The 17,164-nt window shown below is 42.9% G+C and overlaps 1 protein-coding gene across 1 annotated transcript in view; it reads left to right on the forward strand.

Moving 5' to 3' along the window:
- The first annotated feature begins 16 nt into the window (after positions 1-16).
- Positions 17-17,164, forward strand: part of VPS37B (VPS37B subunit of ESCRT-I) — a 38,396-nt gene continuing 21,248 nt past the window's right edge. Inside the window, exon 1 of the mRNA XM_075898590.1 lies at positions 17-198. Coding sequence (XP_075754705.1) covers positions 94-198 — 105 coding nt within the window. The 5' untranslated portion in view covers positions 17-93. The remainder of the gene's footprint in view (positions 199-17,164) is intronic.

A 17,164-nucleotide genomic window follows, 5' to 3' on the forward strand; every position in this document is an offset into this window, starting at 1 on the left:
AGCGGCACTTCCGGTTTGGCGCGGGCGGCGGCAGGCGCAGGGCCCGGGCGGAGCAGGCGGCGGCGGCGCGGGGAGCGGAGCGGAGCGGCCGGGATGGCGGTGGACGCGCGGCGCCTGGAGGGTCTGACCCTGCACCAGCTCAACGAGCTGCTGGAGGACGAGGAGCAGCTGCAGGGCATGGCCCGGGAGATGGAGGAGGTGAGCGGGGCGGGCGAGGGGGCTCCCCGGGCTGGGCGTGGGGGGGGGGGCCTGACACCGGCGGGGGTCGCGGGCGGGCTGGGGGAGCCCCTGACCGAGCCCCGCGTCGAGCTGCTGCCGGGAAAGCTCGCTCGTTGGGGGGCGTCTCTCCGCAGCCGAGGGGAGACAGCGACACGCCTTCTCCGGCCGTGTGCCGGGCTCGGGGCTGCCTGCGCTGGCGCTGGCTCCTGGTAGATTTGACGGGTGTGTGTGTGGGGTGGGTGTGTGGGGTGGGTGGGGGGGGGTCTGTGGGCAAGGCCCCCTCCTTCAAGGAGAAGGATTGATGAGGCGGGTTAAGGAAACACGCTGCCCCTCTGCTCTGCCCGGCGATTGTGGGGTTCCACCTTCCATTTGCGCTTGCTGCTTTCCATTGTAACTTGCTAAAAGTGAGGCGCTCTTGGGGGGTCACAGCTTCCAGTCTTGGATGTAATTCTCCCTCCCCACCCTCATTCTCGCTTAGAAGCGAGTGATCTGTTTCCTCTTCATGTGAGTTGCTTTGCTGCTGCAGGTTTGGTAATAAAAAAAAACCCCGATCAAATAAGAAACCTCTGGGAGTTGACTGTTTTCTATCCTCTTTTGTTGGTAGTCTATAAGGGAACATTTCTGCTCTGTGCAGTAGCCGGATAGTACAAAAGCAGAAAGCCAGCCCAGGCTACAGGTTTGAAATGCTGGAAGTACTCAACAGATCATTGTACTCAACTGTAGACAACCCACTATAGCTGAGATTGAATCAGTCTTTCCATTAATACACCTCTTGTTTCCATGGATTTTCTTACTTGAGGGGGGAAAAAGTGCTCCAGAATAAAACATGTTTATGGTCTCAGGCTAAAACCAACTGTTTTTTCAAGCTAACATGAAAGAGAATTCCATTTGGCACGGTGTGTATCTTGAATAAAGAAGAGAAAATTAGTTGAGTTTTGGTCCTGCTTTTTAGATATTTGTTTTGTTAGTGTATTAGAGCCTCAGGAAATTTGGACTAGATGCATTTTTAGAACTAGTGTCTGTTACTGTTGTAGCAATATCTGTATGAATGCTGTATGTTGTAGTCTGATATAAGACCTAAAAACTAGATCATAGGTCTTCCTACAAAATTCCACAGATGTTTCAGTTATGTGCATAACATGACATGAAATCTCTTCATGTTTAAAATTATTGAAGAAACATGTATATAGCAGAGCTAAAGCATGTGCTCTTGTGTTCCTCACTAGGCATAGGATAACTTCTAATTTGAATGATCCCAGAAATACAGTGTAAAGGAAAGCTGGTGGCTGGCAATTGGGAGTTCTGCTTTAAAGAAAGCAATTAAAAAGTTTATCTGCATGTTTATTCTTGTGTACTTACTCTTATGCAGTCATAAGGGGCTGACAAAGAGTCTTGTTAAATCATTGCATTAAGGAAATAACACAAATTTAAACTTGTTCAAAGATCAGTCTGAAATAACTATTGTAGTGCACCCTGTTGTGGTTACCTGTTGCATCACAGGTCACAAAATGTGAAATATGGAAATAAGTAGGTAATTTGTGGAGTACCAGATATAAGTGAAATTCCTTTTCTCCAGTGGATTCGCCACTCAGTTTAATGTTAAAAGAAATAGTATGTTTTTTTTAGCTTTATTGCTGTCATAACTAGGATGCGTAGAGGACTTTGTCAGTGTTCTTATATGATGTTAAATTGTAATGAAATCTTGTTACAGGCTAAATGTAAAGTGAATTCAAAAGGTCCAGCAGTGTGGGTGACAAGGGAGGGATCACCTGAGGGTTATCTATTGTGTTCCCTCCCTATGAGGTATCTGGTATTGGCTACTGGTGGTAAGACAGGATATTGGGCTAGAAGGATCGTTGTTCTGACCCATTATGGCTGTTCTTATGTTATTTTTCAGTGTAAGAAGGTGGGCCAGATTCTCAGACAGTGTAAATTGGAGTTGCACCTTACAATGAAATCTAACAGTTTATTCCAGTTGAGGATCTGGTCCATTGGGCGTATGATTTTTTTTTCCAGGATGTACAGGTCAAAACTGGATGTACTTTGTGGGAGACTAGCATGATTAAAAATGGTATAAACTCTTTTCAGTCATTAGAACTAGCTTGTTTTCTCAAATTGATCAATTTGGCAAGAGAAACATTTTAAATTGTCAAATTCCTCAGGCCTGAAGAAATATTTTCTGGTATATGGTCTATGTGGCTAAGTTTGAAGTTATTCAGTGTTGAGCCAAAATACAGCTATGTTATTGTCTACTATAATATAGTCATTTTCATTGTGTATAGAAACTTTAACATAGTCTATCCGATTAAAAATATATTTGCCCAATTCTGGAGTGGTTCACTCTTCCTAATGAGTGCTGCCAAATGTCCTAAAATGGTGAAATCACAAAATTTAATAACTCAGATTTGACTGGGTGCCAGCTATCACATTGTTTTGCTTAGTTTTCTAAAATTCTGGTAAAATTTGTCTTCCTCCTCTTACTTATTTTAACTTTTTTAGTGTCATTGGGTTTGCACTACAAAGGTCTGATCCAGCAGTGTTGTGTTCATGGGCAGACCCCTGTACCCATGAGGACACCACGGGTACGTCTAAACTACATCCCTTTTTCGAAAGAGGGATATACATTAGATATATCAAAATTGCAAATGAAGCCAGAATTTGAATTTTCCACGCTTCATTTGCATTATCGCATCTCGGCGTTCTTTCAAAAAACGCTATTTTGAAAGTGAAACCACAGTCTAGGCATGGTTCTTTTGAAAAAGGTTTTTATTTTCAAAAGATCCTGTATTCCTCAAAAAATGAAGTTTACAGGATCTTTCGAAGAAGGCGTTTCCTTTTGAAAGAACCACGTCTAGACTGCAGTTTCACTTTAGAAATAGCATTTTTCGAAAGAACGCTGAGATGCAATTATGCTAATGACGCACAGGAAATTCAAATCCTGGCTTCATTTGCAATTTCGGTCTGTCTAATTTACATCCCTCTTTGGAAAGAGTGATGTATTCTAGACATAGTCCAGGTGTCTTTAGTAGGAGTCCACACAGGCTTGGGGATCCATTCAAATGTACCATGCTACTGGTTTAGGTCCCATGTCCCTAAAAGGAATAATTTAATTGAGCATGTTTTTAAGTCATGCTTCTTGGGGTGTGTGGGGTTTTTTGTTTGTTTGTTTGTTTTTTAAGATCACTTAAATTTTTTCCTGTCAAAGTTGATTGAAGCTAAATACTTGACAATCGAAAAATCCTGTGTTTTTATTGTTCAGGAACCACCCAACTCATAGAACAATATTCTGCTCGCAAGAAGGAATAGCAGTGCTATTTTTACATTAATCAGAGAATCTCAATGATGGATTCAAAACTGAGTTTAGCAGCTAATGACTATATATGTGTGATCTCAGTGATAGAAGATTCAGCAGCCTTTTCAGGTTCTTTGCAGATATGGATTTTTCCCTTCGTACGTGTTTTGGAAGTGTAAATTAGTAACCATGAACCATCATGATATTGAACTCTGTGGTTCTTTAAAATGTTACAAAGTACAACAGGCAAAAGCATACTTTGTCTATGAATTTCAATATGTAAAATCAAGAAGCCAAAAATATAATTTCTCCATCATTCCTATGATTTCAAAGTACAGCAGTAACCACAAGAAAGTTTTCAAGTCCAGTCTGTTTCTCAAAAGCTGCTTGAAAAGAACTGGTGATAAAGAAAACTTAAGCTTAATCCAAGCAAATAGATGCTCAGATTTCTTGGATCGTTAATCCTCCTTTAAAGCCATGTTGTGTATGTAGTGAGGTACTGTTTGGCTAATATGAAACAAAGTTAGCAATTAAATATGCCTGTAAGTACAGGTTTTTTCCATAAATATCAAGTTAACAAATAGCCTACATCTACCAAGTTCAAATTATTGTTGTTTGTGCTTTCTTCCTGATGTATAAACAGATAAGCCTTTTTACTAGGGATGTTAAAATGTGTTTATTTAGGTAAATGTGTAATTACAGAAAAAATACAGAAGTTACACATTTACTGGCCGGGGGGGCTCCCACTTGCCCCCCTCCACATTGCTGCCTCTGATATAGCAGTATGTGTGTGTGGGAGGAGGAGGGGGGAATCAAAGCTCTATGGGAGCTGGTATGAGTAGGGAGCTCCTCCTACTTGTCACTCTCCTCTCACATTGCTGCCTGGTACAGAGACAGCAACAAGGGGTAAGGAAGGGCAAAAAGCCTGCTCCCAGTGCACCCCAACCCCTACCTGCCTGCCCCCCATGATGCTGTCTGCATGTAACCAATGAAGATTAACCAATGAGCCTGAAAATGTGCTGGATGTATCACAGATAAATAGTATAGTGTACTTGCCCCAGAGACTTTGTACTGCTCTTTGTTGTACTTTTGTTAGTGCAGTTGTGTCATGAGGACCACAACATGTGCCAGTGAAAACTGACAACATATATTTTTCTCACTGTCATCTAGATCACTGAAACACTACCAGGAGGGAAGACTGGCATGCCTTTGCACTTTTGTATAGTTTGCTTTATGGTGCTAATCTTCTCTAATATTTTCTTGAATGTGCTAATATTTTTACTCCAGTGGAGTAGTTATCCCCATTCTATACATAAGGAATGATGGGTTTACATAATTTGTCATTGGTGATCCATGTCCAGTGACAGAGCCCAAGAATTGAGTCTGGCTCTCTTGAGTTGTAGTCTAGTCTATTGCTGTCATCGGAAATATCCTTTCGGTCCATATTTTCAGGCTGCTCTTTCAAGAGAACTTGGGCATTAATATACAACTCTGAAAAACAGGATGCAGAAGATAATATGATCCCACTGTTTCTTTAACAACTAATCTGTACAAGTTTGGAGAAAGATCTATTAACATTTAAATTCAGATTGGTGTATTTTTGGGATAGTTCCATATAATATAAATAGATCAATACTAAGTCTAAAAAAGATGTAAAAAAACCCCAGAGAAAATGTATGCCAAATATCCATAATAACCTAATTATTTAGTTATATGAATCAGGTACTTTCTTGTCCTGATTGGCCCCTTGGTACAACTGCATTGTAAATGTTAAATATTAAGAATTTGGATTGAATTAACCAGACTCAACTGTTGTAGGTTTTTTATCCATGCATCTCATTCCATCTCACATATTTGGATGAAAGCTTGGATTCTGGTCTATATGATAGAATTAATATACTAGCACTGAAAAAAGTGAATAATTTTTGTAATGAATTACAAAAAGGGAAAGAGCATCAGTCTGCTGAGGGAAAGAGCATCAGTCTGCCTTTCTCTTAAGGCCCTAAAATCTAATATATTTAATCTTTGAGTGCCCAAGAAAGGGGTTGTAGCTTTAAATAGTGTGTGTGCAGAGTATAATATCTGAGTGTGATGTTAGTGTCTGAAAATGTGCCACTTTCTACTAACTTAATCAGATTGAATAAAAACAAATCAGTGATGTAAATTTAAGTTAAAGTTTTTCTTCCACCTGATAATGAATATATGATTAGTGGTCTTTTTTATAATATGAAATCAGAGGAACATTAAGTTGTTGCTTTCAGTATGTTAGACTCTTAGAACTCTACTTAGTGGAAGATACAAAATAATGAGGAAAAATGAAGGTTAATCCCTCCCCAAACCTTAAAATTGAGAAAGAGAGGAAGTTCTCATCTTTTAGATTCAAATTTGAAAATTTAGGGTAATAGTAGCTAGTCTTGCTCTAAAATTCTTTACCTACAGGGAGTGCAAGTAAAATTTTGATCATAGCAGTTTCATTTTATGCCACAAGTCCTGTATCTGCTCATGCACTGAAATACTAGTGCAGTATTATGAAAAGACAGAGGATGGTATTCAGTGCTGGTTCAGTGGACTTCAAGTGATAAAAATAAAGGAAACTTGCCAGAATGCCAACATGTAATTTAGAAATGTTGATTTCCAATTTATTCATAAGTATGAACTGTTCTTGCTTTTCTGATGTACTCTTTGGCAGTATTTATTTACAAGAAGGAATTTTAGCAAACATTTCCCACTGGTAATAAAATGCTAGCAGTAGCTAAAGCTTTGATTACACTTGAGTTCCTACCGATGATACCACAAAGTCTGATGGTGGCAGAATGGGAATTACTTTGCTAAAATCTCCAGTATAGGCAAAACCTTAGATGCAAAGAGATTGTAGCAATGAAAATAATTTTCACATGAGAACTTGTCACATTTGGGTAATTTTCTTTAACATAGTTGAATCTACATATCTATTTGATAAGTGTCTCTTATTTTCTTACATACTTACACAAGAAAATTCCTTGTGTTTTTATATATAAGCACTGATCTTTAAACCAAATTTTAACCAAATTTTCAGATACTAAAATTCTTGACCAATTAAACAGTTATTGAAATAATATTTGGCTAATCTAATATTCATAATGTTCTGTTCTGCTTGAAGGAAGATCATAGCACTGTCCTAATATAGCTTCTTATTTTGACTTTTCTTTTGCTTTTGTAAAATAGTGTCAAAAGAATAGAGGGGGCAGCAGGGGGGGGAGTACTGTGGGATTGGAAAGGGAAACCTGAAACTAATGTGGGCGAGAGTTAAATTTAAAGCAGGTTAATGATTATAGCTAGAACATTTTATGTGAATTTACTAATTCACAAAAAAGAAGGATTTTTAGTGGAAATCCTGACAGACTATTTACTGTATTGTCTGCCAATGCAAGATTATAATTATGGTAGGATTTGCCAGACTTTGTGGCTAGTTGGGGTTAGTCTCATTCAGACTTGGCATTAAAGTAAGTATCTGGTTTGGAATTGTTCCCTTAGGGACACACAGTCTAAAACTAAACTATAAGGTAACTGACCATGATTGCTCAACACAAATGAGTCTTGGAGCATCTCTTATGTAAACCAGTGTTTTTAAGTGTTGAACAAGCTTCTTTGGCATGGCAGGAAAATAAGGGTTTTTAAAAAATATGCCTAGGTATGTGTGACTATGGTTTCAGTTTTTCCCCCGCATAGTTTTGTGCCTTTATAATTATATATATTTAATTTCAAATGACCCAGTCAGCATTAAGCAATCCCCTATCATTAGGTTCCTCTTCTAGTCAGCTTTGTATTGTTACATTAAATGTTCAGGGGATGCAGTGAAAGCTCAAGTAGTGAAATTAGAAAGTCACTATCTAAGGTGGCAGGAACTGTCTTGTTGCCAGTTCTGACCAGTGCTTTGCATCAGTGTTTCAGAATTACAGCTTCATCCACGATTACATTTTTATCTAACTTTCAGAAAGGTTTGTTTCATTTAGATTTAACTATTTTTTTGTGGGCTTGGATTATGTACTTGAAAATGTAATTCTTGTGGTTTGTGTCTTAATTACCAGATTTGATTTTTTCTGAGAGAGTTCCAGAGGGAAGGCTCACACACAGTTAGCTGAAAGAAGCGTTCTCCCTGCTGGCTGGAAATGGATCCGAGAGAGATTGCTTGAGACAGTTTTTGGTTTAGGTTTCACATTCTTTTGTACAGCATATTTAAAAGTCTAATGCTATAAGTCCAGCATTTGTAAAAGTCCTTGCTATAAGTCCAAGATACGTTCAAAAAAACTTGGACTTATAGCAAAACAACTTAAAGCAGGGAATTTTTTTCCCACGACTGACTTCCATTTGCTCCTTTTTTTTTTTCCCCATGACTTAAAAGCAGGGAATGGGAGGACTTATAATGCATCAGTTCATATAAGTTCAACAACTTTAGCATGGAATGGATGTATACTGTGGCGACTTTACACTGGGACGCCCCATACTTCAGTTTGCGCTCAGTTATCATAATGGAAAGGATTCCCCTAAACGCCTCATTTCTGTCAGCTGAAGGTCTTCAGTTTGTCTTTAGTCTTTGTCTTCAGTTTGTCAGGATCTACCATTAGATCTTGGAGCCTCTGACAGATGAGCCTGACTGGTTTGGCCAGGAAGCTATCAAGCGCTGGCACTTCAGTTGCCCTTCCACCCACTGTCCTGCTGCTCCTGCCCTCTGCCTTGGAGCTGCCCCCTGGGAGCAGGAGGATATGGGAGGGAGAAGAGGGGGGCTAATGACAGGGTGTCTCTCCTCCCCCCACTCCTGTACCCTATCCCCACCCAGAGAGATGGGGATGGAGGAAGCTTAGCAATGCAAATCTCTGTCACTCTCACACACTGTGTGTGTGTCTCAATCTCACAAACACACACTGTTCTTCCCTCTTATCTCCTGACCCAACACATACGTGGGTTGTTGTTACAGTTTGCAAGCAGTAAAAGGAGTGTTATTTTGGGTTTGTGACTGGTCTCTGCATTTTATAATTTTCATTTCTCTCTTACGCTTAAATGTAATTCTTTGATTAGTGAGGTTCTAAGATGCCTAACCTGGTGTGGCTGGAGTCATTATCCCTGTGATAATTGCTGCTCCTGAAAGAGGCTGGCATGTCCCTGCATCCCCTGTGAGAGGCAGAGCAGGGGGTCTCCACATGCTGTCCTTGCCTGCAGACACCACTCCTGCAGCTCCCATTGATCAGTAGCAGGGAACCATGGGCAGAAGCTATGGACTCAGTGCCTAAAGATGAGGGGCAGTACATGGTGCCATGGAGCTATTGCTGTACATGCCAGCTGCTTTCAGGAGTGGGGCAGAGCCAGGGCAGGGCTAAGACTGCCGTAACCCCACTGCTTCACCACGCAGAAGCCGTCTCAGTTAAATGATGCCCAGCCAAAGCCTGCTTCCTGAACCCCTGTCTCAGCCCTGAACCTCCTCCTGCCCCCAACCTTCTGCTTCAGACGTGAGACCTCCAACACCCAAACTCCTTCCCAGAGCTTGCACCCTGAAACCCTTCCTGGAACCCAATCCCCCCACTCTAGGATAAGCCCGGAGCCCCTCCCTCACTCCAAACTCCTTGGCCCAAATCAGAGCCTGCATCCCAGGCTGTTGAAAGTGAGTGAGGAAGGGGGATGAAGGGGGATGGAGTGAGCAGAGTGAGGCCTCAAAGAAGGGGTGGAGCAGGGGCAGGGTCTCAAAGAAGGTGCGGGAATAAAGTGGATCAGGGTATTTAGTTTGTGATAGATCTTACATTGTACTTAAATAAAAAAAGTGATCTTGTGGTTAAAAAGATTGGAGACCACTGAGCTAACCCATCTTGGCTGTACCCTCCTTAAGTGTAATACTGTAAAATGCAGCCCCACAGTTGACAAAGGCAATGTATTTGGGATTGCTATTCATTTAAAAATAATGGAATCACTTAATTTATTGGTGTACTAATATAAAAAAAACCCTAAACAAATCATAGGTTATTAATGAGATGATGCGTTTGCTTCCATTAGACTTGTATATAAACTGTTTTGTACGTCATGTCTCTTTTTTTTGTGATAACTACAGAAATTGGATTTGGAATTAGTTTTTAAATAGATACAAACATTTTGGTAACATGATATAATATAGACAGTCATGTTTAGCATAGTATACCACGAGAGGACTTATTCAAACTGCATTAAAAATGAAGGTTGGTAATTTGCATCTTGACTGGTCAAAGATGATTATTTGACTGAGGAATGTCAGCTGAGCTGCTCTGTTATCTGGAAGTTCTATGTTACCACATGCTCAGAGAACAGCCAGGCAGGAAAATACTCCAGTGTTCTAATTCATAGCATTTGTACTTCCATTTTAGGCACACCTGTAATCCATTTTGGTTCAAGATGAGATTTCTTAGGATGATACTTCCATCTGAAAAACCAGGTGGAAGATACTTAGGTGATCTTTTTCATATATTATTGAAAGTAAATCTTTGAAATACCCAAAGGTTTCAATTACTTTCTCTTCACTGCAGAAACTTGTGGGACTTACTAAGGCTTGGTCTACACTTAAGTTTTGCTAGCTTATCTATGTCAGTTATGGGAATGAAAAGAATCACACTGCTAACCTACTTAGATCTGCCAGCAAAAGCTTTAGCCATGGGCATGATATAGTTTATTTTGTTTGAGGAACTGAAATAAGATGAATAGCAGCAATAAATATCTCTGCATATAGTGAACTTTTCTAGTTTAGCTACATTGGAAAACCCTTTATAGTGCAGACAAAACTTGATTGGAGAATAATTGGAAGAGGAATAGTGTTCTCTTGTTACTTTAGAAGAATATTCACACTTTATTGTAATATATAAACAAGTCGGCAATATGACGCTTAATACAGTTCTTGAAGCCATTTCTTCTGAATTAAATAATCTTAAATAGGAAATTTCAATATGTTGACCTAAATTAGGGATGTTAAATCGAGAGTAATTTGCATTTTGCATCGACTGTTCGATTAGTTGATAGGGTGCCTCCGCCTTTGAAGTGTAGTAACAGCCCTGGGGCTGTTGCTACACCTCAAAGAAGAAAGCACTGCATGGAGCCTGGGGTCAGCTGCCCCTTTGAAGCATCCCCTCTACTTCCTCTCTGGCTGCCTCTTTCTAATAGAGGCAGCAAGGAGGAGAGGGTGAGAAGCAACTAGTTGACAGGCTATCCAATAAGTATTTGCTTATTGGATAGTCAACTAGTCCTTCACATCCCTAACCAAAACCGTGTTTTTAATCTTAATTGTAAGATTGTTTAGCTTGCTTTACATTCTGTGGAGGTGGACAAAGTTGATGTTGCACATCATTCAACTTGCCACTTCCAAGAAAACCGAGATATAAACAAATGTTAGGAAACATTAAAGAAAGTAAAATTATGTAAGCAGTTGTGTTTGATATGATGGTAAACACCGATAATGTTCACCTTCTGTAGGAAAATGTGGCCTTGTTAGAGATGCAGAGTCATTGAGACTGACTCAACTGAGTTGATCGTGTTTTATTTTCCGTGCATCTTAAACAGTGATGCACTTGAAAAAGTGAGTTTAACAGATTGTTCTTAGAACTCTTCTCTCTTTATATATAAAAATTTTCTTGTGGGACAACAAAGTGACGTCACAGCATCCGGGGTGGAGGAATAGGCACAGGCAGGTAAAGCCCCGCCCCTACCCTGCTCCTTCCACTCTAGACCCTGCTCCAGCCTGGGCACTTTCTCTCTCTCCACCTCCACCCACTACCAGCCCGGCCTTCTCCATCGGCCACATGGAGAACTAGGCTGGGGTGCTATGACTTGGCCTTCCCTGGCCTCTGGGGGTAGGGCCTGGCCTGATGCTGCTTCACCCAGGAGAACAGGGTTAATGTTAGGCTGTGGCTGGGAGGGTGTGTGTAGGAGGGGGAGAGGGCCCGGGCTGGTGTGGCTAGGGGTGGGGAGAGGGAAGGGGCCCAGGCTGATGTGGGGCAGGGTGTGGGAGAAAAGGCCTGGGTTAGCACGGTTGGGATCGAGGGGGGTGAAGCCCGGGCTGGGGTGAAGTGGGGTGGAAGAAGGGACCTGAGCTGGTGCAGCCAGGGGCAGGGCAGCGTGGGGAGGGAGAAGGGTCCCAGGCTGGCGCAGGGTGGGGATGGGTAGGAAGAAGGGGCCCAGACTGGTGCAGCAGCAGCCTGGCTCTCCCGAGTGACCAGGTTGCTTCCCTCAGCACCGTGGGAGAGGGATTGGCAAGTGTAGTGAGCAGGGAGCACAGCCCCCTCTTACGCTTTAAAGATAAAGTTTAGTTTTTCATCTGTTAAAAGTATCTTTTGCTGGTAAGATACTGAAATAAATAAGTTGACAACTTTTTAAAGAGAACTTTCTTCAAAGCATCATAGACAAAGCCTACTTTTATGACACAACATCGTGACTTAGCTTTTTTGAAGGTGGTACAATCTGAGTCTGATTCTTGCTAATATATTTCCTTGATTTTTATCTTTCTCTTCACACCATATTTATGGGATAGCTGGGTATTATCCATGATCTGCAGAGGGAGAAAGATTAACAGTTTGCAATATGGGAGTTGGGTATTTTGCCCAAGGTCACTTAGTAAATCTACATAGCCAGTGGCAGCAAGCCTCCAAGCTCAGGTCAACCAACTCGAGTTCTTAGGGCTCACACAGTGGCTCTAAAGCGGCACTTAACTTGTAGCTCAGGCTCTGAAGCCTAGTACTCTCCCGGACTTCAGAACTTGAGACCAAATGGTCAAACTGCTAATTTTAGCACCATAATGTGAGCCCTGAAAGCCTGAGTCTGTCAACCTGGGTTTGGGGACTTTTTGCTGTCGGCTGTGTAGACATATCCTAAATGAATCCGTGCCAGAGCTAGGATTAGAATTTGGGGCCCCTTTGAGTCGCTCAGCTTCTTCCTTCAGACCATGCTTCCTCACAACAATTATTATTTAAATGTGTTCTCCAAGGTCACTTAAAGCCTATTGCAGGGTTGGGCATTTGACCTGTCAAAAAATTATTGGTCTAATATTTTAAAGCACTGATTTATTATTCAAATATTTTTAAGCATAGGAAAGAATAAGGCTTGGTTCCCCAGAAGGCTTACCTTTAAATATTTATGTTTAATTGCAAAAACCAAGTTACTTACAATATTATTTTAAATCAGAAAAATAGGAAGTACAGTGAAAAAAAGTTCTAAAAATAAAAGAATGATACCATGATGCAATCAGAAATGGAGTCCGACTCCTATATCAGAGTGCTGTTGGAGTATTTGACCAGTCACTTGATGGAATTGCCAAACCTATTGTTACTTAAATTGGCTTGTGTGTAAAAGAGCAGGTTTTGAAATTTGGAATGTTCCTTCATTACATAACAGTGGTTGGGCAGCCTGTGAGGCATACTTAATGAAATCTTAGAATCTAGAACTAGAAAAAAAAAACCGGTTAGGTTATCTAATCCATCATCTGCATGCCAAAAACTAGTTTGTTTCCTGTTGTACATTTACTGTATTTTTATCTAGTGTCAAAAATGCCAAAGATGGTACCTCCCCTTCTTGAGAAACTATTTCACAGCCAACATTCACTAAGATTTTCTTGTTGTTCTGTCTAAATATTCCCTTCTTTACTTTCTTCTTTTTTTTACTAATTTTACACACTTTATTACACTAATTACTTTACCTCCTGTTTACACTTTCAGATATAGGTTGAAACTCTCTGATCCAGCAGCATCCATGGTCTGGCATGATTTTAGCTGGATGTCGACTTTTCATGGGTGAAGCCAATTTTCCTGCAGTCCCATAAAGTTTGTTTACATCCAACAGTCCTGGCTCTCGGTGTTCTGTGCTGTTATTTAACTTTAATTCACCCCAAAATGTCTTCTAAGAGCCCAGTAAGCAGTGGAAATGTTGTAATGCTCTCTATGGAGAAAGGCTGTTCTCAGTAGTGACAGATGGCAGAACAAGGAGCAATGGTCTCAAGTTGTTGTGGGAGAGGTCCAGGTTGGACATTAGGAAAAACTATTTCACTAGGAGAGTGGTGAAGCACTGGAATGGGTTACCTAGGGAAGTAGTGGAGTCTCCATCCCTAGCGGTGTTTAAGTCTCGGCTTGACAAATCCCTGGCTGGGTTGATTTACTTGGGATTGGTCCTGCCTGGAGCAGGGGGCTGGACTTGATGACCTTCCAAGTTCTTTTCCAGCTCTATGGTTCAATGACTCTATGACAATATTGACCTCCCAAGGTTCAGCAAATTCTCTGGTTTGAGGTCCCAAGGATGATGGATTAGAGCAGTGGTCCCCAACCTTTTGAGGTTGTCGGGCGCCAGGGGGCGTGGCCGTTTGCCCGCCGGGCGCTGGGGGCGGCCCCCACCTAGCCGCGCGCCCAGGGGCGGCCCCCACCTAGCCGCGCGCCCAGGGGCGGGGCCCCACCTAGCCGCGCGCCCGGGGCCGGCGCTCCCCCCCCCCCTGCCGAGTGCCGCGCGCCCGGCGCTCCCCCCGCCAAGCGCGCTCCCCCCGCAAGTGCCCGTGTGCCATGTGCCCGGGGCCAAGCCAGCCCCGAGCACCTGGCGGGCGCATTGAAATGCCCCCGCGGGCGCCGTGTTGGGGACCATGGGACTAGAGTAGTTCAACCTATATTTGTCTCCTTTATCCCACTGGTTATTGCTTAGCTATGTTATATGTATTTAACAGTTTGCCAACTTGAGAATGATCAGACACTACCAATTGCAACTGGTCTTGCAGGTAACTGGGACAACTTAAAATTGAGAATTATAATAACCGCCCTTATAAGTAATAAAGACACACAATCCCTAGAGGTGATTTAGGGATGTTAAATATTGACTAATTGAATAGTTTTTTGCACCGACAATTTGATTAGTTGATAGGGTGCCTCTGCCTTTAAAGTGTAGCAACAGCCTTAAGACTGTTGCTGCACTTCAGAGGCGAAAGCACTGCATGGAGCCTGGGGTCAGCACTGCTATAAGTAATTCATATTGGTACAATCTGGGTGTTTTAATGATAAAACATAGTTTTGGTTTTGGTGCTGGCCATCGCATATTCTTAGTAGCCATTGGCATTCTATACTGGAAGGATTCCTTTCACCAATTAAAAGTATCTGTCTGTCTTGGTATTATATGGGTGGGGAACCATTTTTGGGTCAGTGGCTGCTAACCCACAAAAAAATCAGAGACAGCATACAAGTGAGAAGCAAAAAACCAAACCAAAAAACAAACCTTCATTGATATGGCCTCCAACTGAGAATCAGAAAGACACTTTCCATATTAGCCTTGCATATCAGAACCTAGTGGGGCCCAGGCTATTAAATTTTGTGTGCTCGAGCCCCATGAGGGGATAGCGGGAGGCTGAAGTGTCAGCACAAGTTCCCCAGTGCTGAGGAGGAGTCTCAAGCCTCAGGGGCCAGATCTAGCCAAGGTCAAGGGGTGCATCTAGGTTCCCAGGCTGTAGGCTCTCTGCCCCAGCTGTATAACATGACTGCACAAAATACTACATGTATGTGTATTTACAGCACTTTATGAAATACACATTGTGTATGTTGGTCTTGAAGGATTTAATCCCTCTACTAGCACAATTTAATCAATAATAAGAAGTTTCAGTTTGTATGTTAACTAAATGTTAAACTAGGAAATGGATGGACATATAGAGGCTATACAAAAGGCAGATGAGAGGAAGGAAGCAGCAGCTAAATAAACAGATGGGTGGACACTGGAAATATTAGTATAAAATAGATAACATGAAGAGGATTAGGGAGAAAACAATGAACAAAGTTAACTGAAAAAAAGAACGGTTACTTACCTGTAACTGTTGTTCTTCGAGATGTGTTGCTCATGTCCATTCGAAGTAGGTGTGCGCGCCGCGTGCACCATGTCTTCCGGAGCGTTTTCCCTAGCGGTACCCATAGTGCCGGCAGGGTACCCCCTGGAGTGGCGCCGCGAGGGCGGGGCATAAGTACCCCTGCCAGCGCTGCCCCGCCTCAGTTCCTTCTTGCCGGATACTCCGACGAAGGGGAGGTAGGGTAGGAGTCGAATGGACATGAGCAACACATCTCGAAGAACAACTGTTACAGGTAAGTAACCGTTCTTTTCTTCTTCGAGTGGTTGCTCATGTCCATTCGAAGTAGGTGACTTCCAAGCTAACCCCAAGGAGGAGGGGTCGGAACAGTCATAGCACCAGAGTCATAAAGGAAGGTGAACAATCAACAGATTTATTTGAACAAATAAACAGTGACAAGTCACCAACCCAGAACAAAGACAACGAGATGTGTATATTTACATATTTACATCACAGATTTGAGGACTGCAGAGCCCACCCTTGCATCCTCCCTGGCCTGTTGAGGTAGCGCATAATGCGTTGTAAACGTGTGGAGGGAAGACCTGGTGGCTGCCCTGCAGATTTCTGTGATAGGCACTTGGGTGCCGAAGGCTACCGAGGATGCCTGCGCCCTGGTGGAGTGTGCCTTTACCCTGGGCAGGGTTTTACCCGCCAGTTGGTAACACTCTGCTATACATTGCACCACCCATCTTGATAACCTTTGGGTAGAAACAGGCGAACCTTTTCCCTTTCCCCCAAATGTGACAAACGACTGTTGGGATTTATGGAAGGGCTTGGTTCAGTCGATATAAAAAGCCAGCGCTCGCTTGGTATCCAGGGAGTGTAGAACACGCTCCTTAGGGGATGCGTGAGGTTTAGGGAAGAACACTGGTAGATAAATCTCCTGGATAGGTGAAAAGGAGAAACCACCTTCGGGAGGAAGGTTGGATGAGGTCGTAGCCTCACATTATCGCAAGAAAAAACAAGGTAGGGCGGCTCTATGGTCAGCGCCCTTAACTCTGATACCCTTCTAGCAGACGTAATGGCTACTATGAAAACAACCTTCAATGAAAGGTGCTTCAGCGAACAGTTAGCCAAGGGTTCGAAGGGATGGGACGTAAGCCTGTGGAGAACCAGATTGAGGTTCCATTCGGGGTATGTAGCCCTCACCGAGGGATACAATTTCTCCAACCCCGTAAGAAACCTCTTAACCACCTGGTTAGAAAAAAGAGAGGCTTCTGCCGTACCCACATGGAAGGCGGAGAGAGATGCCACATGGACTTTAATAGACGAAAAGGACAAGCCAGAGGAACGAAGTTGAAAGAGATAGTCGAGAATAGCTGGGATAGGAGCCGAAGATGGCTCTACTCCTCTCCGGGACGCCCAAGACGAGAAGCGCCGCCACTTGGCAGCGTACGACCGTCTCGTAGAGGGTTTCCTGCTGCTAAGGAGCACCATCTGTACCTGTCGGGAACATTCCCTTTCCGGTTGGTTCAACCACGGATAAACCAGGCCGTCAGGTGGAGAGACCGGAGATCCGGGTGAACCATTATTCCTCCGTCCCAAGGTTGGGTTAGTAGGTCCCGAACTGGAGGGAGTACTAAGGGAGCCCAGGCCAACATGTCCACCAGGATGGGGAACCAGAGCTGTCTGGGCCACCTGGGGGCTATGAGGGTGATCGAGGACCTGAAAGTTCTCGCTCTGGTCAACACCCTGGAGATTAGTGGAAATGGGGGAAAGGCGTAGAGGACGCCCTTTAGCCACGTGGTCGTTAGGGCATCTCCCTTGGAAAATTTCCCCAGCCCCAGCAGAGAACAGTAGTTCCTGCATTT

The sequence above is a fragment of the Pelodiscus sinensis genome, chromosome 15 (assembly GCF_049634645.1).
Source record: "Pelodiscus sinensis isolate JC-2024 chromosome 15, ASM4963464v1, whole genome shotgun sequence".
Taxonomy (NCBI): domain Eukaryota; kingdom Metazoa; phylum Chordata; order Testudines; family Trionychidae; genus Pelodiscus; species Pelodiscus sinensis.